The 24,565-nt window shown below is 41.7% G+C and overlaps 1 protein-coding gene across 9 annotated transcripts in view; it reads right to left on the bottom strand.

Annotated features, from left to right (window-relative positions):
• Positions 1–7,968: 7,968 nt before the first annotated feature.
• Positions 7,969–24,565, bottom strand: part of LOC143498992 (NLR family CARD domain-containing protein 3-like) — a 52,990-nt gene continuing 36,393 nt past the window's right edge. For 7 of the 9 annotated variants that reach the window (XM_076993923.1, XM_076993922.1, XM_076993917.1 and 4 more), the window contains 4 exons: positions 17,531–17,704; positions 15,463–15,636; positions 8,935–8,981; positions 7,971–8,832 (listed from right to left, as the gene is read on the bottom strand). In XM_076993923.1, the coding sequence (XP_076850038.1) occupies positions 8,294–8,832; positions 8,935–8,981; positions 15,463–15,636; positions 17,531–17,704 (934 nt within the window). In that variant the 3' untranslated portion in view covers positions 7,971–8,293. Of the gene's footprint in view, positions 8,833–8,934; positions 8,982–15,462; positions 15,637–17,530; positions 17,705–24,565 lie in introns of all 9 variants that reach the window. The other 2 variants (XM_076993925.1, XM_076993924.1) reach the window with 2 other exon arrangements.

Here is a 24,565-nt window from a genome sequence, read left to right on the forward strand (position 1 = left end):
GAATAACAATAGGAGAAGGTGCGGTGTTAATGTCCAGACAGTCAGAGACTGAAGTAGCAGGAGAAAAGATGAGGGGGGAAGTGGAGGAAGTGTCAGCCTGAGCCATAGGGTCTTGAACAGGGCAGTCAAACCGGTTATAGAAGGTGTTGAACTCATTGGCTCTCTCACCGTCACCGTCTGTGGCACTGTTCTCCCTCTGCTTACAGCACATGATGGTCTTCATACCATTCCATACCTCCCTCATGTTATTTTCCCTCAGCTTCTGCTCCACCTTCTTCCTGTAGGAGTCCTTGGCCTCTCGCAAGTGGACTTTGAGCTCCCTCTGTACACTCCTAAGCTCCTCCTGGTTGTTGTTCTTAAAGGCCCTCTTCTTTTTGTTCAGAAGGTCTTTAACGCTGCTGGTTATCCAGGGTTTGTTGTTGGCAAAGCAGCGTACAGTTTTCACAGGATCAACAACGTCCATGCAAAAGTTCATGTAGTCCGTCATGCAGTGTGTCATCCCCTCGAAGTCGGCGACGTTCCTAGCAAATTAGACTTAACGTTACCTCAGAAAAATGCTCAACTATTTCAAGGTTCACCTCACATTAAAACCAATTCAAAATAAGACAGAGACCGAATTTGAGTAACTAGCTATGTCGCTAGATTTAGTTATGTTCAATGAACCTTATAACAAAGACTTGATTACTGCATAGAGCATTATTTAACCCATTATGTATTTAACAATGACCGAATTAAAGTATTTTAAAGCATCGGAAAATATTAGATATTAATATTTTATTGTTTTCATCTTTATCAAATGAAACATTCAAGTGAAATGTGTTTTTAGACTGGGCTAACTAGCTAGTTAACTAGCTAACGTTGGCTTACATAAAGTAAGGACGTTTTCTTACCTGATGTCACCAATAATGCTTCACTTAAATTTTCTTCCTCTGTGCCCCGTTTCCATCTTATTTTGTGGAATCATCCAACGATAATCCGCTCAAAATAATAATTTGGCAGGCAGATGTAAAATAATCCAGGTAGCTAGCCACCACAGCTCGTAGGCTGACCACTAGGGGTGGGCGGATCGATATTTATATCGATAGTATCGATACAAAGGTGAGGATCGGTATCGGATCGATACCACGGCGAAAATATCGATTCTTTTGCTGCAGTTTAGAGGTCTGCGCGGGACTGCTTTTTTAATCCCGCTCCCGCTTGTTTTAATCCCGCTCCCGCCAAAAAATCGCTTGTTTTAATCCCGCACCTACCCGCACCTGCTTGTTTTACGCAATCCTAATATGAATTGAATTAATTAGATTTAGTACTTGAAATTTTCTTATGTATTTATTAAAACAGCAATATAGCGATAGATCGCGCTGTCCCATTTCTTACCACAGTCCAAACACATGCCGTCAGGTGACGTACACAAACACTTTCTGATATCAATCACAACAAGCCGATTTCCCTCTCCATTAATTACAATGGAATATGACTCCCATACATCAGACTTTCCTGTAGTTGGCTTAATTGTGGTGTATTCGCCTGTTTTAATTGAATTTTCCACAGCTGAAACTGGTTGACCGTCTACAGCAGGGGTCGGCAACCTATGGCACGCGTGCCACCATTGGCACGAGGCATAATCACTTGCACGCGACACGCTGGACCAGCATCAGCAAAAATATATAAATTATTATATTAATGGATTATAATTTAAAGTAAAAAGTATCGCCCCCCCCAACGGTTTGGAAGTATCGGTATCGATATCGGCGATACTGACCAGTATCGTATTGGTATCGTATCGATACCAAAATTCAGAGTATCGCCCACCCCTACTGACCACCATAATGTCCACCGTCAGCACACTCACTGAAATTTTCAAACATGACCTGAGAGGCGCGAACAGTCATTGGCCAGTTTCCTGAAACAGTCAGATTAAACAATTATGGTTAAAAGCAACACGTTGAGCTCAAATCACGTTTATGCCCCTAGCCTAGAGATAACATTTATATTTAAGTGGTTGTGGTTTATTCCAGTGTGTAACTATAGGCACACACATTTTTAAGTTTAAAAGCCTGTTCCATTACAATGTACGTCTACCAGTATATCAGTTCATCTGTCTCTCAGTGTGTTACAGGTTATTTCCTTGGTTATGTTCAAGTATAGACCCAGTGTTTAGAAATGTTTCTTTTAAAAGCACCCAAACAAACTGCCATTTTCGATTGCCATTGACTGCACAAGAACTAAAATGAGAGCAGACATCAATAGAGATGGAACTATCAACAGAAATCTCCTACAGCCATTACTACTGTTACATACTTTAGATATGCCAATGTAAAAATCTAATGTCTGAACTGACATTAGGAAGTCACTCTTTATTCTGTAGGCATCATAAAAATGAGCATTTTCAATTGCAGAAATTATTTTCTTTTTCGTCAAATCAATTACCATCACGTTCTGTGGCAAATTAATATGTCCGAACCTATATATTTTGTCCTGTGTACGTTTTTCTCCTGAACATCAATGGATCCTCTGAATTACGAGGACGCCTAACAATCAAAATACAAGTATTGATACATGTAAGCTAATACTATGAAAACCACATTCATTTCTGACATTGAAAATCATGTTTAAACCAGCAGTGCCAAAAGACATAAGATTTTGATTAAAATGACAGAGAAAAAAACTTTTTAGTTCTTACAGACATAAACCTTTATATAATCAACCGAATGTTTAATTGCAGATAATTGCTGTAAATATACATGAATCTGTATATAATTTAAGAAAGCAGAAAAATACCGTATAAATAATACTGTATTATTTCCGTAAAAAAACGAGAAAAGCATGTAACTTGTAATTACTGTCATAATTCTTAAAATAAAAGACATTTTGTCAAATTACAAATGTCTGTAATTTTACAAAGTTTTGCATACAATTGGAAAAAATGTTAAAATACATTAAATATTTACAGTTATTTTCCATAAAATTAGGATTTTTTTTTACAGTGTAGCGTCGGCCCAATGGGTGATGACGCTAGCTACCCATGAACCCCAGCGGTTCCGGGATTGTCATGTTATGTCAATGCTCATGTCTATGTGATTATTGATTATATGTGTGAATATCTGTGCTGTTTAGTTTAAGTTGACCCATGTCTGTTTATGTAGTCGTACAGTGTGAGTCATTCCTGCCATGTGTGTGTGATTGTACCCTGTTACTGACATTGCCTCATGTTTCATGTAGTAAGTCGAGTTTGTTCTACGTGATCATTCTTCAACCACATGATTACGTTGCTAGGCATTTAAAATAAAAGAGTCCCTGAATTAGAGTGGGCGTTGCGCGACGTTGAGGCAAGGTCAATGCCGGATTGGGACGCTGTAGTGCGGCTGGGTCCCGTAGCCAAAGCCATCTGATCGAGCTGGTGCAGCATGAGGGTCATAAAGGGCATCTTCCCCTTCACCCGCAGTGCGATGGGCTAGTCAAATGATTCAATTGGACTCTGGCCGCCCAACTGGCCATCGCTACCAGAGGACACCAACAAGACTGGGACAAGCATCTGCCTCTTGTACTGTTGGCTTGCCACTCAGCAGTACAGGAGACCACCGGTTTCACGCCAGCGATGCTCATGTTCGGGCGGGAGCTGCGGTCTCCTGTAGAACTGGTCTTTGGTGCTCCCCCGAACGATGAGAACAGCATGCAACCTGGACCCCCGTATGTCAGGGACCTGCTGGACCGGCTGCGTGACCTGCACAGACACACCAGGAAAAACCAATCCGCAGCTGTAGACAGGCAGAGGCGCGCATACGACATACATTGCTACGGTGCGCCTCTGCCTGTGGACTCGGATGTCTGGCTGTACAACCGTCAGAGAAAGAAGGGACTGTGCCCTAAGCAGCAGTCGGCCTGGGTTGGGCCATGCAGGATCCTCTCCTGGTTAGGAGAGGTGGTCTACAGGATCCGTTGGGGTCGGCGGCGCCTTGTGGTGCACCGCAACCGCCTGGCTCCTTACAGGCCAAAGCTAGTGGGCACTGGACATCACCCGGACTCTCCCGTCCCTGTTTCCCCCAGTGCTTCCCCCGTTGTTCCCCCTTCTGTGTCCCCCATGGCCGGACATGCCAGACCGGCGCGCGTGCGGAGGCCACCGCGTTGCCTGCAGGATTACGTGTGAGTCGCCTACTGTCTATCGCGGTGTCTATGTGTGGGTTTGGAATTTCCTGTGGGGACGTTAATGTGTTATGCTATGTGTTGAAACAAAGTGAGTGTTGAGTTGTTCATATATGCTTAAGAATTTCCAGAAGAAAGTGTCATTTGAAGTCTGAGATATTCCTTTCAGCACAACAAAAACTGTTACAGCTCCTCCAGTTCCTTTATTCTACAGACCTAATAGGTCACATATGAGAGGACTGACTGAAATAATCTTGAAGATCTTTAATATTTATGGGCTTTATAATCTGCTCTCTTGTCTACATTTTCAATTCAGCTATTTTGTCATCTTGCAGTAACACTCACAGATCGATTCGTACATATACAGACTGGATTAAGCTCCTATATCGTTAGAAGAATTAAACAATATATTTTGTACATAATGTAACATTTGTAAGATTTCTCAGTATAAGTGTTAATAAACTCACCGTCATATGTCATAGACCTGCATTCATGTGGTGATTCTTCTTGTTTCCTTTCGGTTTATTCATCTGGCCTCACCCATCTCACCTTTACTTGTTTTACCCGTTTGTGTTGTTTTGTTAAACAGGTGATGGTGGTAACCGCCTACACAAAAAACATAGGTAGGTTTGCAATATCCTATACAGCACTTATATATACTGTATACTGCATACTGCTCTCAGTATATACTGTATACCACTGGAACCCACTATATTCTGTATATACTACAGTTTTATATGACTGCATGGTGGTTCGGTCCACTTGTGAATGGTTTTCCTCCACCAGTTTGGTGCTTGTTCTGTCCTCCTGACAGTCAGCCCTGGTAAGATTTTTGCTGCAGATGCATTAAACTGAAACTGCATGCAATTCATTTGTTTGTGTGCCAGAGAAATATGCAGTTCTGCCATTCTTTTGCATGCTGAGATATAAACTTATGCACTATGTAAATGTCTGTTTCTTTTGTAGCTCGAATAAAAAAACTAGTATATGTTTTTAAAATAATGCCCATGTGGGACCCACTAGGGCCTGCAACTATAACCCAGCTGGGGCCAGGATTTACAGTATAACCCCAGTGGGGCCCGAATAGAACCCATGGACACATGTGACAGAGAGAAATATGCAGTTCTGCCATTCTTTTGCATGCTGAGGTATACAATTATTAAGAAAATGGAACCTAACACGCATTTTCACATTCACAGGCTTAGGATCAACAGATGTAAAGGTCTGGATGTCCTCTGCTGAAGTGGAGGACCTGAGTACTGAGACGCCCATTGCAGACTGAGCTGTTCTTAGCTGAATATTAGAACTGCTTTTTGCATCAGTCATTTCTGAATGGATAGACTAAACATGTTTGTCCAAAGAATCAACAATTGAGCTCGTATTATTAACAGCACCATTCTCAATGCTGCTGATCTTCTCTTCCATACAGGTACTGCCATCACATGGAACAATTGAACCTTTCATTGCAGGATGATTTACTACATTAAAGAACCCTTGAATAGTGCAGAACCAGCAGTGATTGTCAGCGGACAATCCAGAGTCTTTAGGGGCTTCAAGCACCTCGCTTACAGCTCTGAAGGTCTTTGCCCTTTGATTCTTTTCTCCAAATAAAGAGTGTCATACTGGAGAAATTTTGTTTGGACTTAAATATGTGAACCCACATCTTTCTTGCTTTCACATTTTGCATTACAGCTGCCATCCATGCTATCAAGTGCCACAGCGATCGTAACCGTGAAGGTGGCTGCATCTGGGTTAGACTTCTCTCATGCCTGTTTCATTCCTGGAATATTTTGTCCAGTCACTGCAGTCTCCAAGGGGTGAGCAGCTTGAATTGTGTTTGACAGCATCTTTGCCACCTTTGCGGTCACAGAAGGCCTTGCTGTCCTCCAGGTCTGGGATAATGGTGTTTTGGTAGCAACAGATATGAAGACTGCTTCTTGCATTGCCATTTGCACTTCATTCGCAGTCATCTGGCACATGGAGTCCGACAGGTCCACTGACGATCTTGATGAAGACATAATTGTGAAACAAGGCAGGGTCATTAAATTTCTTCTCATATGACACAAAATAGGTAAGATCTTAAATTTCTAACATATTAAAATGCTAAATGTACTAAACTATTATAAATTATAAACTAGGCCCCTGTTACAGCCCCTGACCCCTCCCCTTTGGGCGTGTGTTTATGTTGTGTACGTCTAGTCGTCTGCATCTGTGGATCTTCGTGGATGTGGATGTGTCTGAGTGTTCATATGTCTCACCTGTGGCTCGTCTCTTGATCACTCGGGGCTTATGTGGTCTGTCTATTTAATGTGTGTTCACGCAGTGTTCTGTGCTCGTCTTTGTCAGTGTTTGAGTCACACAAGACTTAATGTGTAAGTGTTCTACGTGCGCTGTCTGCGCTATTTGTTTTATGAATGAAAGTGACATTTGTGAGAAACCCATCGTCACAGAAAGACGAGCTGAAGAAGAGTTATGCCAGGATAGGCACCACCAGGATAGGCACCACTAGGCACCACCAGGATAGGCACCACCAGATGCCCAGTAGGCACCACCATGCCTCTTCCCCTGTCCATCACCACGAGAACCCCGTGACCTTCAACGAGATGCGGCAGGATCCCGTGGTTGTGTTTCTGCTGCGTCAGGCTCAGGAAACCAAGGAAGTGTCACTGGCGGAGCAGTCGCGCCAAGACGCGCAACGGTTTTGGAGAGCGAGAGACACCTCCCTTCCTCCAGAGACACCTCGCCTCTGAGAATTGGCTCCTTAGAGCTTTGCACAGCGGAGAAGAGCTTTGCACAGCGGAGAAGACCCCCGAGAGTGAGTTTGAGGGGGAGGAGTCAGAAGAGGAGAGCCCTCCTCCATCCTCTGCCCCCACAGAGCGAGACGGAGAGGATGCGACCTCTCCTCCGTCCGAGTGCTCCGACCTGTTAGGAGTAATCAGACGGTGAACCGTGCACGGGGAGGAGTACTCGGAGGGTCAATCATACACCGAAGGGGAGGAGGTGAGCCCGCTCCCATCGGAGCACTCCGGGGACACTGTGAGGGGGAAGGGAGGCCCGGCTGAGGGCGTTTCTCATATGTCTTGTCTTTGTACCAGTTGACCAGGTAATTCTTCATCTTCCACCTTTCTCTGGTCCTTGGTCTTCAGTGGTGTCTGTATCAGTTGCTGGGACACAATGTCCTGCTCTTCTTTTATCTGTTGTTCTGTCTTGGTCAGTGTGTCCACTGTAAAGAAGACATGAGGATATAACGAGGATCCAGCAGTGTCACTAGCACCAAACATTTTCTCTCCTCCATCCCTGCAAACCTTTTCTGCAGCAGGTTTCCCTGAGTGTTTCCATCCTCCTCGTGTTATGACCCTCTGCCTGAAGCTCCATCTTCAGCACAGCAATGCTTGGGATGACACTGGAGATGGAGCCTCTGAACTGTTGATCTCAAGAGGAACTTCCTCAACAGGTTCCAGCATGTCAATCAAACTGGAAATTATGTCCCATTGATCAGCAGTTGGCGTAGCAAATGTTCCCTAATCTCCAGCGTAGATGTTCAGTGTTTCTGCTCCAGCATCTCTGCATCATGTGGTGTGTGGAGCTCCAGCGAGTGGGTTCAGACTGAATGATGCTGTGCTGGAGGAGGCCAAGTTCTTTTACAACTGTTTTCAGATTCTGCTTTGCAAGCACAACATGGTTGAAATGTTTATCAATGTTCTTTAGCTTGGCAATAACGTACAAGTGGCCAAGAGAGAGAGAGACAGACAGTCCTGTTATCTAGATGCATGTGTGTGTTTGTGTGTGAGAGAGACGGTCCTGTTAACTGCGTGTGTGTGTGTGTGTGAGAGAGAGAGAGAGAGAGAGAAGCAGAGAGCTTTTGAGGGTTGACACTATTTTATTGTAAGAATTCTTCAACGTTACATTCATACTGTACAACATCTGCATCTGTGTCACTCCAACAAACAGAAAACAGAATGAAAAACCTTTCACAGTTTCCACAGAGAGTTGAACGTAGTGAGGTTGTGATTCAGCGCGCGCGTGTGTGTGTGTGTGTGTGTGTGTGTGTGTGTGTGTGTGTGTGTGTGTGAGAGAGAGGCTTTGTTCTCCAGTTGTGTGTGTAGAGTGTATGTTTCCATGGAGACTCAGGTGTGCTCCAGTACACAGGAGGTTATTCTAGCTCACACACACATACTGAGTAGTCAGAATTAACCCAAAACCCTGCATAGAGGGGCTCAGTGAATGTGGAGTGGAATGTGTGTAAGTGTGTGAGTGTGTGTGTATGAGAGGAGACGCTGTAGAAGGACAGAGTGCCGGCCGGCCAGTCCAGATACACTCCTACTCTGTTAGAGCTGGAGGGGGGGGCAGAGATGTAAGTGCGGTTATTATTGTGGTAGACAGTGTATCTCTTATTACAGCAGTGCAGCATCCAGGACTTTATATTACATCCAAACACACAGTCATCAGTGAGTCCTTTTCTGTTGATTCCTTTATATGTCACTGCTATACCAGCAGTTCCACTACACTCAACCTCCCAGTAACAGCATCCAGTCAGACTCTCTCTACACATCACCTGCTCCCAGCCATCAAATCTCTCTGGATGATCAGGATACGTCTGCTGCTCCCACACACACGTCACCTTTCTGTTCCCCTCATACAGAGAGAGACGTGTGTGTGCTGTGTTTGGGTCCAGTGTGAACTCACACGCATCTGCACACAAGAAGAGACATTAGAGGAGATCCCAAATACTGTGTGTGTGTGTGTGTGTGTGTGTGTGTGTGTGTGTGTATTAACTACATAAATGCTGCTTACATTTTCTTAGTCCTGGTTTGAGTCTGATCTTCCCTGCATGATCCAACCTAAAGAACACACACACACACACACTTATTTTTTTATTCTGAAGGCTTTGTCCTTAAATATAGAAATAGAGGTAGAAAGCTCCCTCCCTCTGTCTCTCTCTCTGACACACATACACCTAGATAACAGGCCTGTGTGTCTTGCTCATACACACATGCAGATAGGTAGCAGGACTGTCTCGCACACACATGCTGTGACAAGCACACAATAGGTCGACTCCTGTTAATGTTTTTATTTTGTTTTTTGGTTTTGTGGGTTGAAGTGATGTTTCGGTCGATACGAAAATTAATGATATCGCATCACTTTATCCCTTCCACATCCGTTAAGCCCTCATCACCTCATTCACGACGTCACGGGCAAATCGTCGAATCGGAAGTGAGGAAGGAGCACAAATAAGGAAGGAAGGGAGAGAGGAGATATGCGGGTGGACAGCATGGTTTGAAGGTGTGGGATACCGTTCTAGGGAGCCGATTTTTTGGAGTCGCCTGGCGTGCACGCCGAGGGTTTTGGACTGTTTTTACAGAGGGTGATCCGGCGCGGGATAACCGGCTTGTAGTGTTGCACGGTATACCGATACTAGAGTAGTATTGCGATACTTTGTCATTAAAAACGGTACTATACCCAATTTGCTTAGTATCGGTGCTATAGGACTGAGTGCGTTTTTTTTTTTAAAGAGCAGTATTTCCAAAGAGTGCCACACGGGGGCAGTGTGCGCGTACAGCAGTGCAGCACTTGCCTCCTCTCTGCAGAATAAGAAGAAAACGTGTATGATGGCTGCTAATACAAGCAATATTGCGGACCGTCCTCAGCTTGTTGAAAAACTACACGCACGAAGCAAAATATGGAATTATTTTGCATACATTTCAGGCAGTCATGGCAACCCCGTGGACACATTAAAACCAGTCTGCAAACGGTGCTTTAAAGCTGTACCAACCAAAGGAGCCAATCGATTCTTTTTACATAAAATGCGCTTTCGTTTGACCCACCCAAGCTGCCGTAATGCACAGAACAGTTTGTAATGCTGAAATGGAAGCTAAAGCAAACGCAGTGTGTTCGCAGCAGAAGTGCTGTGTGGAAATACTTGGAAAACCGAAGGACATGAACAAGCCAGTTTGCAAGCGGTGCTTTCGGAACATTTCAACGAAGGGCGCTAAAGCCTGGTTTATACTTGACGCGCCGCGAGCAGCGCGAGGGTCTGCGCGGCGAAAATGATGTAATTGCGGTGGCCTCGCGCGCTGTCGATTCGCGAGGTTGTGCACATGCACCTCTAGAATTTTGTAACTTTGTCATGTTTGCAGGGTTCATACACCAACAAGGTGGAATTAAAGCACTTGTACGTCACTTTCAAGGTCCATTTCAATATTTCCCAGCAAGTTAAACTTTAGTTAAATATTTATACATATACTCGAAATGATCAGAAATAATTCGCTTTTTATCACATTATTTAATGGTGGTTTATTTTCAAAACACCAAATCTTAACGTCTTCACGTTCTCTCATGTTTCGTCCTGGAATTACAAGAGGATCGTATTTGTTAACGTAATACAGGAGAACTGTTCAGACAGATAGCTATTTGTTTCAAGGATTTTCAAGCACTTTTCAAACCTGAAACGGTCAGGTAAATGTTTCTTCCCCTGTTGTTGAGGGGTGTACGGAGCCCGGGAGGGGACATGGGTAAAAAATAAAAATTAAACGAGGGATCGTTTTACCATTCGAGCGCACGTTTTCTGTAATTCGTGCTCACGATTTATTCATTCGTGCGCACGATTAACAATTCGTGCGCACGTTTTGTTTTAATCGTGCGCACGTTTTAATTAAACTCGTGCTCACGATTTAGTAATTTGTGCACACGTTTTGTTTTAATCGTGCGCACATTTTCATTCATTCATTTGCAAACCCTACTGGCCTAAGCGCATACATTGCAGATACAAGGAGAAAGGCAGTAACAGTTCCCTGAAACTGTATATACTTTGATTGTTTAGATTTATGCCACAATGAACAGAGATACGTTTATTAGGTCTTATTTGCTTATGCGTCATGAAGACATTGTAGCTTCCCTTGCACAGCGGGGAATCACAATCAGTAAACGGCATCTGAAGCGAATTCTAAGCCTTTTAATGAACATTTATGACGAATTTTAATGTTGCTTTGTGTTTCAGGTTTGAATAGGCTACTTTAAATGCTTGAAATTGTAACTACTTCGTTTCACAACAAATATCTGTCAAATAACTGAACAGTTCTCCTGAACCCTGCAAACATAACTTTGTTCATTGCGCTGAGGCGCGACACGCGAAGTTACAAAATTTGAGAGGTGCACGACCTCGTGAATCGACAGCGCGCTAGACCCTCGCGCACGGGCAGAGCCACAGCATAAGCAAATAAGACCTAATAAACGTATCTCTGTTCATTGTGGCATAAATCTAAACAATCAAAGTATATACAGTTTCAGGGAACTGTTACTGCCTCTCTCCTTGTATCTGCAATGTATGCGCTTAGGCCAGTAGGGTTTGCAAATGAATGAATGAAAACGTGCCCACGATTAAAACAAAACGTGCGCACGAATTACTAAATAGTGAGCACGAGTTTAATTAAAACGTGCGCACGATTAAAACAAAACGTGCGCACGAATTGTTAATCGTGCGCCCAAATTAATAAATCGTGAGCACGAATTACAGAAAACGTGCGCTCGAATGGTAAAACGTTCCCTCGTTTAATTTTTATTTTTTACCCATGTCCCCTCCTGGGCTCGGTAGGGGTGTTTCTTTACACTACCACATATCGTTTCGGACAAGCGGTTCGAGCAGGGTCGTGAGGTGTGTGTACGCGCGCACTACGGTCACTCGCGAAAGTATAAACCTAGCTTAACACAACGAATCTGACCAAACACTTGAAGGCACGCATATTTGTACAAAACATTCCAAGAGGTTGGTGATTATTCCCATTTCTAGTATTATAGCATACAAAATTATGTGTCCGATTATGGTATCCTAACAAATGTTTGTCATATTCTTGGTTTAAGAGCCGTAAGTGCGACAGCATACAGGGAGAAAAAAAAGAGTGATCATACTACAATGGATCAATCATCTATGAATACTGAACTTTAATCTAATACTAAAGTTTTAGTTACTTAAAGAGTTAAAGTTACTTAAAGTTGTTTAAAGAATACTTAAAATACACTTTTTGCACTAGCCTTTTTTAACTTCTAAATGTGAATTCCAGAGTGCACTACTATTATTTATGTTAATTTATATTAATGTGCAATTATTTATTTTTCTGTTTTAATGTGGTAGGGACTACACCTTTTATTTATTTGACATTTGTGAAACAAAATACAATATTCATTTGTTTGTTTATAAAAAATAATTAAAAAGCCTTTAAAACGGAAATGAGCACAGTATCTGACTTTGGTATCGAAAATCGTATCGAATTTCAATACTTTTTAAAGTATCGTATCGAAGTTGTAATTCTTAGTATCGTGACAACACTACCGGCTCGTTACTCTGATCGGATATTTTTCCCTGGAGTTTCATCTTCCTTGCTGTGGGTGAGCTGACGGATTTCAAGTGAGGCCGCTGTGCCTCCCATCCTATTCTGCTCTCTCTCTCCTCCACCTCCCATGCGCTTGTTGGAATCATTGAACTGTGTCTCGCGGTGTTTTAATCAAGGCCGCTGTTGAACGGACTTACTCACGCACCTACACACATAAGCACGCACACACACACATCTGTCGAACGGACACACAGGGGGCTAAGACCGCTGAGTCTTGGTGGTTTTGTTTGAATCATGGTATTATTCGCTTGATATGTATATACAGTGATGTCAGTAACGCATTACTTAGTAACGCGTTACTCTAATCTTATCACTTTTTTCGGTAACGAGTAATATAACGCGCTACTATTTCCAGTACAAGTAATCAGAAAAAAGTTACTTATCCAAGTAACTGTGCGTTACTATTTTTATTTTCCCTAGTAAAAATATATATTTTTGCTTTGTTCTTGGCTCAGTTCTACTTTTGCATCTGACCGTAGCGCTCGAGTTCGCACGCTGCGCGCGACCCTGTGAGAGCGCGAGCGCATTTTACAAGTCATTTTTTGCAGTGTCCTCCCGTAACGATATGTGGTAGTGTAAAGAAACACCCCTCAAAAACAGGGGAAGGAACATTTACCTGATTTACCTTTTAATGTTGCTTTGTGTTTCACGTTTGAAAAGTGCTGGAATTTGGACGTAGCCTACTTTAAAATGCTTGAAATTGTAATGGTATTTCGTTTCACAACAAAATGACTGAACAGTTCGCTTGTATTACGTTTACAAATAAATCTACTACTATTCACTACTCCTCACAGTGAATTCCCTAACAGACAGGCACTTGGCCACTCAAGGAGTCTTAGCCCTTTAAGTGACACTGGGGGGCGGAGCCTGCGCGCGCCAGGGTTGCGTTATCAATAAAGTTTCCCTCAGGATTTTTGGATTAAGCAGTTTCTGTCTCGGTTACCGAACCTGCTTCAATACATTGTTACTGTTAAAAATGCACTTCCAATAAAAAAGTGAGTATTGCAAAAATTTATTTTGCTGCTGAATGTAACTACTAAAATAACTTGTATTCTAACGTAGTTACTTTTAAAATCAAGTAATCAGTAACGTAACTAAGTTAAAAGGAGTAATCAGTAATCGGATTACTTTTTCAAGGTAACTAAGCCATCACTGTGTATATATATGTATATGTGGGGAAATAACAGGGCTGTCTCTCTCTCTCTCTCTCTCTCTCACACACACACACACACACACACACACACACACCTAGATGTATGCCGAAGTTTATAACTGTCTTGCATTGTATAGTTCTTCTCACAGTACAAGCATGGTTTTGTAAAAGCATGGTTGTATGACATCACTCTGTGGCCTTAGTGAATCATCTTTGGCATTTTGTTTTCATTTCTTCTACTCTAGTTGTGAAACTACTTTGTTTTCCTAATTACTTTGATTTTTAATTTTGATTGACTTTTCCAATCCTTTTTAAACCTTAGTACAAGGTTGAAATCTCTAAAGAGCGGGTCTGACACAATCTTTGTTTGGCGTTCAACAAAGTCCACCAGCTCGATGAAAGACGCTACAGATGATATTGTCGATTTACGTATCTATGCATAAATAAGAGCTAGACTTTAATTATCCATCACAGAAAACGGCACGGCATTATCTATGTCCAAAGCCACACCGGCTCAAGGGTGTTAGTTATTTTAAATAAAATACACACTGGCTATACCGAAGTTCACCTCTGACAACATGACTTCATAGTATTACAGCAATATTATGTTTAAATATCTAGTTAGGACAAAACTAGAGTGCTCAATGAATTATAGTGAACAATGAAGTTATAGTTATAATTATAGTCACTGTAACTCACTAATATCATCTGTAGCGTTTTTATGCGTGTGCAAACGAGGGGAGTCGGTATTTGGCACAACACATGTTTGTTTGAAGAAAATTCTCTGTCGTGCCTGCCACTGGCATGTGCTAAATGAAAATAAGCACTTTCTTCTTTGATTTACAACTTTGACCTACCACCAGATTAACTTTCTGCTCCGCCCCCTGACGGGTGAAGAAAAGTCTACAGAAAAGCCCCACCTCATTATAAGACGCATGGTTCAAATTATGGGGGAAGAAGTAGCCGCTTATAGTCCGGAAAATACGGTATATAGGATTTTATAGGTCGAATGTGGACCAGTCACTTACTGCAAATGCTGGTGAACAAAAGTTGTGGCGGCTGGTGGTAACAAGACCAATCTGCTGAATCACCCGCGAATTTGGAGGCGGAGACTCTCATTGCGAGGGAACTGTGCTTGTTCAGTGATTCGTTCACTGAACTAAACGAGAGCCCTCAGTTCAGTGAACAAATCAGAGAATGAATGAGAGCCCTCAGTTCAGTGAACGAATCAGAGAATGAACGAGAACCCTCAGTTCAGTGAACGAATCACTGAGCAAGCACAGTTCCCTCGCAATGAGAGTCTCCACCTCCAGATTTGCGGGTGATTCTGTGATTCACAGACCACACAGCAGTTCCTCTGCTGGCCTGCACGGTCCCAAACAGAAAACGGCTGTGACTCTATGAATGTGCGAGCAGATCTAGAGGTGGTTTTCCAAATTAGCTTGACTTTCTCTCATTCTGTTGCATAAGGCAAGTCAGAGAGACTACACTCAATTTCCTTGAGGTAGTCTTCAACATGGTAGTTTGACCTTGCGGGGTTGAATGGCTCCATGCCCTTGGCTAGTGAATCTAGCAACTCTAAGTAGCATTGTTTCTCTGGATAATTTGATGGTGGCGGCACCCCAGCACCCCCTACTGACGAGCTGCCACTGGTGTCATGTATGATACTGTATGTATTAGGAACAAGGCCATGTGTGTGTCATGTGTGCTGTTTCTATGTATGACACTGTTCTTCTCACATTTGAAGTACGTGTTCAGGTGTTTAAGGGGATTCCTACATACCTGAGTGTGTCCAGTCTGCAGTGGGGATCCTCCAGTCTAGCAGAGAGCAGCTTCACTCCTGAGTCTCCTGGGTGGTTGTAGGTCAGATCCAGTTCTTTCAGGTGTGAGGGGTTTGAACTCAGAGCTGAAGCCAGAGAAGAACAGCCTTCCTCTGTGACCAAACAACCAGACAATCTGCAGAAAGGAGGGAAAAAGAGGGAGAGAGACAGTGAGGGAGATGCATTTCCAGAACAGCCAGTATGGGGCGCTACAGAGGCCTGTAACTGTAGTGGAGGCTTCACCCTGTGCTTTATAATAAACCACTGGCATGGTGAGGCCTCGTATCCATTCCTCAGCTATGATCTTACTATGATGATAATAAGACACTTGGGGCAGAGCTGTTTTAGAGGCTATGTGTTTCTACAGGCTCTATGTAGGTGTGTGTGTGTGTGTGTGTGTGTGGTCGGCTTTGTGTAGTAGTGTGTGTGTGTTCAGCTCTGTGTAGGAGTGTGTGTGTTTCCATAATTTTATTGTTGAACACTTTTCCACCACTTTGTTAGCGTGCTGTTTATAGTCAGGCCAGGCAGACACATATAGGCAAAACAAAAGTCCGAGTTGCAGTTTGTTTTAACCAATGCGGCCATTTTTTTTACCTGCTGCATTTTATTTGGTAGCCTAGGCTGTTTACTTCAGACTCTAAAAAATTAGCTTGTAGTGTGAAATTACATGTTTCTGTCTTTGTTTTTGCTCTTGTGTGCTGTTTGTGGTGTCCACATTATGGCTTACAATTCATGAGCATGTTCTCTTTTACTTACTAGTCAGAATGCCTTTAGTATACCAGTAGAAGTTTAGAGAAGTCATTTTCTCAGTGTCTAAGTAGTATAAATTACTGTAATGTATAAGTAATTTTAAGTAAATACTACTGAACAGAAATAAGACAAAGTATTTTGTCTTTCTTTTTCCCTAAATATTTGTAATCAAAGTAAAAAAGAAAACAAAACATAAATCAATATTTTATTTCTTGAACTCAAGATACTAAGTAGTCAGTCATGGTCTGTGGTTAGGGAACTGGTCTTGTGACCGGAGGGTTGTGGGTTCGATTCCCAGACCTGAGGCCATGACTGAGGTGCCCCTGAGCAAGGCCCTTAACCCTCAATTGCTCACTTGTATAAAAATGTAAGTCGCTCTGGATAAGGGCGTCTGCCAAATGCTGTAAATGTAAGTAGAATTAATGGGTAAAGAGATTAGGATCACAAGAACAGAAAAATTCAATCATTGTACCCTTGATGCAAACCAACTTTATATTTTAAGTAATACTGACTTACATTTTCATTGCACATTACTTACATTTTTTAGTAAACTCAACTTATCCCTTTAGGTAAAACAACTTTATGTTTTAAGTAATACCAACTTAAGTTTTCATTGTACATTACTAAAATTTTTAAGGCAACCGGTTTACTCATATTTTTAAATAAACTCAACTTATCCGGGCTTACAGTGTGTGTCTCTTTAGAGTGTTACGTTTTTCTTGTAGGATATTCTGGAAATCTGCTTATGCTTCACAAATTTTTCTTTCTCTCCACAATGTTGTGATTTAATTAAATCTAGTTCATTTAGTTACTTTTAACAGAAAATATTTGGAATGGTTTAATGAAGAAAACTTCATAAATTAATAATAAAGTGTGAAATTGTCTTGCATTGCCTTGTGTGGTAGTATTTTTTTAATACTGTATTCAAAGGAAATGTATTCAACTGGTACAAAGATAAGACGTATATAGACAGACAAACGACCCTCAGGTGAGACGGATCGCGGGCTTCGCCCACATGAGGGACGAACACAATGGCCACAACAGGACAACTGCCACTGTAAACGGGGGCGACCAGTAGGGGGCCCTCCGTACCGTGACACTTCCATTGCCATGTGTGGTAGTATTATTTTATACTGTACTCAAAGGAAATGTATTATTTTAAAAGGAAATTGACATTTTAAAGGACATAAATCTTTATTTTATCTTAACATTCATTAAAACGCTGTAGTGTCACCACACGTTACTGTTTCCATTCCAGATTAAACTGAAAGAAAACTCACCTGAGAATCTCCAGTTTACAGTTTGAACTCTTCAGTCCAGCACAGAGTTGCTCCACTCCTGAATCTTGTAGATCATTATTATTCATTTCCAGCTGTCTCAGTGAGGAGTTTTCTGTTTGTAGAACTGATGTGAGAGATTTGCAAGACTCCTCAGTGAGACCACAGCCAGACAGTCTGTAAAGAAGGATTAAATACAATACAAAATGCAGATAAATCAGATTATGCTTGTGAGGCTCACAGCAGGGCGACGGACGAGGCACAAGTCCCACGGTCTCACGAACGTCACTTTATTTATTACAAAAATAGCGCAGACAGCGCACATAGAACACATATACATAAAGACGTGTTAGATTCAAACAAAGACGAGCACAGGACACTGCGCGAACGCACATTAAATAGACAAACCACATAAGCCCCGAGTGATGATGAGACGAGCCACAGGTGAGACGAATGAACACATTCAGACGCAACCGCACCCACGGAGATCCACAGACGCAGACGACTACACGTAGACAACGTAAACACACGCCCAAAAGGGAGGGGTCAGGGGCCATAACGTGACAATGCTAGACTACAGAATCTGAACTACTGATTAAATTATCCTTTGTATCTTGGAAAATAGGATGAAATTAATTGCATGAACAGATTAAAAGTATCAACCAGTATGGGGCACTAGAGAGGCCAGTAACTGTAGTGGAGGCTTCACCCTGTGCTTTATAATAAACTACTGACATGGTGAGGTCTCGTATCCATTCCTCACCTATGATCCTACACCACCAAACACCCTCCACAATATTAAAGCTAATAATCCTAACCTGCTTATGTCATGCCAAGCTCCGCCCTCCTCCCTTGTCCCACCTTGTTTCCCCGTCTCCATAGTTCCCTCCGTCTGCCATGCCCAGCCCTCAGTGTTCTCAGCTGTGTCTCGCTCTCGTTTCCCTATCTCTGTGTATTTAGTTTCCCCAGTCTCGTGCTTCCTCGTCGGTGGTTGTCGTAAGTCCTCTCTGTTCCCTGATTCTATATTATTATTATCCCCTGTAATTTTGCTATTGAGTATTTTGTTTCCCTTTAATTCTCGCCCTTCTTCCCGTGATGAGGTTCTTGTGCCTCTTTAACCTGTGTAGTCTCTGTGGTTCTGTTGTGGTTATGTTTGGATTCTCCACGTAACTTTCTTACTTTTCGTTGCTACTTGTCTTTTATGCTTTTTTCCCTGTAGCCTGCTTGTGCCCTGGTTTAATTGTTCTTTAGTTGCTTTGTACTTGCTATGTTTTGTTATTTGTTGCACTAGCTTGGTTATTCATTCATGCTCATTATTCTCTCTGATTAGTGTTGTCTATTTTGCTTAGTTTGTTATTCCACCCCTGGTTTTTCTGAGTATTGTTACTTACATTTTGTCATATATCTCATGTATATCTTGATTCCAGTTGGTCTAGTTTAGTGAATTGTCCTGACTGCTTGGTTGTGTTCTGTTGTATTTCCTGTACCTAGTGTTTAGTGCTCCTCTTATTTAAATAAAATTTAAAACTTTCTGCACTTGTGTCATCCTTTCCTCAGTTAAGCGTTTCAGCATGGCTCTGAACTTTGATATAATGTAGTGAAATGTATGTGAGAGAGAATAGAGGGGGGCTTATGCCAAAAAGTGATTTACGACTTTGACCTCTAGTTGACCCCGCCCCTTGCACAACACGTGCACAAACCCTAGTCACACAGACCAGCGCTAAAAGATAGGGATCTCAGACACACACACCCGTAGTCTCACACACACACACACACACACACACACACACACACACCCACTCCCCTGAACAGAACAGGAGGATCTCAGACACACACACACACACACACACACACACACTCCCCTGAACAGCGCACACACACCCCTAGTCACACACACCCACTCCCCTGAACAGAACAGCGCACACACCCCTAGTCACACACACCCACTCCCCTGAACAGCACACACACACACACACACACACACACAGAACCGCGCATGCGCACACAAATATGCTTACTTTGAGTAACTTCAAACAGTTAACAAAACTCTGATGAACCAATGAGGAGGCAATCTCAACAGACCAATCCGGGGTGCGTGTTTAGCGCGCGAGCATTTAAAGAGAGAGAGGGGAAACGTTTCCTTGAGGAGTCACCATGCAGTCTATGGTGGTATTATCCATACAAACCATTTTTTTCCTGAGAGAGGCCTCAACCTCTCATACTGACTTAAAGCTGTAACTCTGAGGGTCCTCGGCACGCTGAGTTGACCTTGGCACCTTTCTCCAATGAATTAACTCAGGTCTTCCCACACACACACACACACACACACACACACACACATACCGATGCACTCGCACATGACCTTGACTCACGCTGTAGGGAAACCTCCGTCCACTGCCCGCGACACACACACACACACACACACACACACACACACACACACACACACGCGCGCCCCCTAGTCACACACTCCCCTAGTCACACAGAACAGCGCACACACAAATATGCCTACTTCAAAGTAGCGTACTTCAAACAATTAACAAACTCTGATGAATCAATGAAGAATCATTCTCAACCGAGTTAAACCACACTGTATAAACATTAAAATTACCTCTTTTGAAATTTAATGTAGAGAACCTTGTTAAACTATCAAGTTTATAATGACAATCTTAAAACAATGTAAATATATGTAAAAGATTAATACATTGTTTTATTCACTTTTTTTTCTGAAAACATGGAACTCAGATTTCAGTCTCCCTATATCAAAGAAACTGCCATAACTTTTTATCAAATGTTGGAATATCTCCTCAGGAATCACCCGACTCTTTTAAAACATATCCTTTCTAAAGTCTGCAGGAGCCTATGATACATGTTGGGTCATAGTGCTTAATATCCGTTATGTGAAGCTCCACTGTGTAGCAGAGTTTCAGGGAACTTCCTGAAGACTTATGAAAGGCCGTCCTTTAACAGTAAATGTGGGTTTATCAATAAATGTGACAAACCCATAGAAAGTTGCAAAAAAACACGGGACCGAGGCATGAATTGTGCACCAGTTTAACACCAAGTTTAATCAATATGCATAGCAGTTCACAAAAATTGCTTCTGGGGCAATTTCTTTAACTTTATCTTAAAGTCCTTTAGCGGGAGCCATGACAGTAGTCACAATGTACATCACATTTTTTACATCACAAAGTGCTGCATCTGTTATTTTAAAACACCAAAGACAGATTGGACATTTTGTCGTTCTGAAATATAAAACATCCACAAATCATTACTAAGTTTGGGCCTGCGGTATTTACATAACAAATTATCAGACTGTTGTGCATGACATGAAAATGTCAGTTGTCTTATCTACTCGCCAGTCAAAAATGTAAGCAGATGGAACGTCATCTTTGATTTCATTAAGGCCAGAGGCTGTAATAGCAGAGCCTACAGTTGTAAATAACTCTGAATGTAGTTGGACATCCCAGAAAACAGAGGATGACTGGAGTGGTTAAGACATCATCGTACACGGATATTCTCTGTAATTGCCCTTGTTAGTAGATTCTACCCTCATTACAACCTCTAAAAGTGAGCTGTTTACCGTCGAGCAGTGAAGAACATCGAGATCTGGATAGTTGCTATTTTGTGCTGTTAAATCTTTATCTTTTGGTCCCTTAATATGTAGCCCATCATCAATCACACGTTCTACTGTGACTCTACATAGGAAACCTGACCATGAACATGAGCTCACGTTCCTTGTTTTTCTATTGAGTTTTGCATATCTAGTCAAAATTAACCAAACCCTCCAAACACACCTTTCACCAAACAATATGTAACTGAGATGATTGCGGCCAAACATTCTCTTCGTTTAAGGTAAGACACTACAGGTGAATAGGGTAAAAATGTCATCTAGCAATCACTATGAAACTTACCACATTGATTATTGACATTAAGAGAATTACAAGTTTTCTGAAATGTTATGTTTAAATATGCAACTTAGACGTTATCTAATTAAATATATGTTAATTTGCATTTATTTCAAAAACAAAAATCTAAACAATGCATAAAGTCAGGTTCAAAATTCTTGTTTTGAGATTCTGAATATCTCTTTATTACTTTATAAATCAGAAAAAAACTGTTTACTTACTCTCAATCTAATCATATCATTAGAGCATCCCCAACAATAAAAGGACAAACAACAGCAAAACAGAGCAATGTAATGACTAAATTTAACTTCAATAAAACGCAATCACAGCGCACACACTGCAACCTGTAGAACTTTTACCTTAGATTGTTGTATGTCTGTCCTGCACAATAGTTCCCCAGTCCTGTTTACAACCTAGTCATCCATCCCTGCTCCATATGTATGTCCCTCACACATTTCCTCATGATGTCTTTTCAGCTTTTTAGCTGTGCTCAGGTTTGCACTTGTGTTTCACACTGGCAGACGTGTCAGATGCGACAACCTCTGCTTTTGATATTCTGAGTATATCAGGTTCATTACATTGACAGTAAGACTGTGCTCTGATCATATCAGCTTCATTATATTGACAGTAAGACTGGGCTCTGCAGCCACAATCTCTCCATATCAGTCATCATAGCAGAGGCACCTTCACTAAAGGTAGAAATGGCCATACCTGTTGCTGCCTCAACCCTGCATTTACCAACACGATTAAATGTATAGGATATCACTACCTGTTCATCTCCTCACGTTTAATTGGTGTATTTATTTTTTACTTTTACATAACATAGGTATGAGTTTAAAACCTTTAGTCACAAAACATTGTATTCATTCACTTTTATTAATATTTTGCCCATTCTACCACTAAAGAAAAAATCTGTAGGGTAAAACTGACATTATTTAAATGTCATTATATAAAACTGTCTCTATCTCAACCCTGTCTCATACCTGTATTATTTTTGTAAACCTGCATGTCCCAAGACGCGTATATGTATATACAGGTTTGCGGTACCCATCTCTTTCACACAGACTGCACTCTTAAAACAAACTGCTGCAAATTCCGTGGTCTGATATTAATTTTAAGCCCTGTGCCTACACAATTAGGACAAATTAATCCACTAATTAGTTCAAACGCGCTTTGCTGTGCGGCGCATTTGGTCCGACCTGCTATCTAAAGTCTAAATGCGTGTAAGCATTTCATTATCTAATTGATTTTTGCAAGTTTCACCTTGCTTCTTCTCGCAAGTGACAATTGTTGTCTTTTCTGAGAAGCTGTTAAAAGCAATACTTTCGGCGTTTTTATATTATAAAGATACCGAAATGCTAAACCAGAAAGTGTGACCGCATGTGACCACGTGACGCTCTCAGGTTTCACATTCTCAGAAATCGACACCGGCCAACGAGATGTCAAGCTTGCGTTTAAATCACCCTTTTATTCTTTCACGATCTGTTGCTGTTAGAAAGGAAATGATCATATTTGGAGCAGATGTACTCGTGTAGGAGAGAGAGAGTTTTACAACGATACTCATGATGATGACAGATGGCGGTTCATGCTCAGTAAGAACGCTAACTTTTCGTGAACTTATGAAAAATCTACAGGCGCATCCAGATAAAGTGTAGATAAATAAACACTTTAATGTTTATTTTGCACATTTTCTTTCCATCAGCTTGAAATAAGACATGTTACGGAATCAAAATAGCCTAAAACCTCAAAATTGACCGGCGCATGATAAAACTATGTATTTGCCTGCCGTGTCTCGCCATAAGCACCTCTAATAATCATGTTCCCGGTCGTAACAGGAGAGTTAAAATAATGCGCTCCGGGCACGTCCAACAGGGAGGAGACCCAGGTCACGTGGGAGAGATTATATCTCTCAGATGTCCTGGGAACACCTCGACAACCCCCCCCCCCCCCCCCCCCCCCCCCCCCCCCTGGGTCTCTTTGCTCAGGGTACTGCCCCCCGCGACCAGGGCCCCAGATAAGAGGATGAGAATGGGTGGATGGATGTATCCTGAATTTTGAACTAAATGAATGCTGTGTGATGCTGTTTAATTCTCTACATAAGGAATGCCAAAACATGGCCCACATTTGCATTTTACACCTGAGAATATCCCTCTGCAATCTTCACTAAAATGAAGCGACTTAAGAAGTCAATATTTACATTTTTCTACAGTATATACAAACAGTATAGTAAATAATAAATTAAATGAGCTGGAGTTTATGAGTTTATATTCCATATATGCCCCATGAACCGAGCTTGAATTCCTCCAAATGCCGGGGTATGCTTTTAAAACTATGTTCTTTGTCAAAGTGATGAAAAGCTTCAGATGATCTTCCAATCATTATATATTACACTGCACAAATTCATTCCTACTGTGCAATAAATGTGTAAATATTCCAGATAACAACTGAACTGAAAACTGAACTGAAAAAGAAGTATACAGTCTGAAGTGTAGTACTGAACCCCAAATATGCGCAATGTCCGAGGGGTTAAACGTGTTGTGCTTCTATGGGGGAAAACGTCACGCTAGTTGATGACAACCTGTGAGAACTTGTTCTTTGAACACTTGCACGTCCGGTACATTGTTTTGGAAGAATATAGTTATGTACATATAATATTAAATATCTGCAGAACTTTTTTCAAGATATTTTGGATATTTTACCTGTCCTTACCTCACAGTTGCCTTTGAACTGCGGTTATCTATTACACTTTAGGTCTAAACTCATATCCATACTGTTTAAAAGGTTTTGAAGTAATGTAATGTTTTGTACTACATTTTCCATATGACTTGTGCAGTTTAATGAAGTTTATATATAGGCTACTTTGCACTTCACTTGCCCGGCTGAAGACCTCTGTCTAAACCTCCTGTTTCTCTATAAAATCTGCACAATTAGGGGAGACCGGGTATGTTTGTAACACTTTTTGCTTCCAGTATGGAAAACACAATATGTATTAGTTAAACAATATACAAGACTCGTGTGGCTTAATGAAATGTGGGAGTGATAGAATTTATAATTATTTTATAACTGTGGGATATTTTTCTTGTCCAGAATCAACCAGCTTTTTGCTGCCATGGTTCTATGGTGTAACTAT

The sequence above is a fragment of the Brachyhypopomus gauderio genome, unplaced genomic scaffold (assembly GCF_052324685.1).
Source record: "Brachyhypopomus gauderio isolate BG-103 unplaced genomic scaffold, BGAUD_0.2 sc128, whole genome shotgun sequence".
Classification (NCBI taxonomy): Eukaryota; Metazoa; Chordata; class Actinopteri; order Gymnotiformes; family Hypopomidae; genus Brachyhypopomus; species Brachyhypopomus gauderio.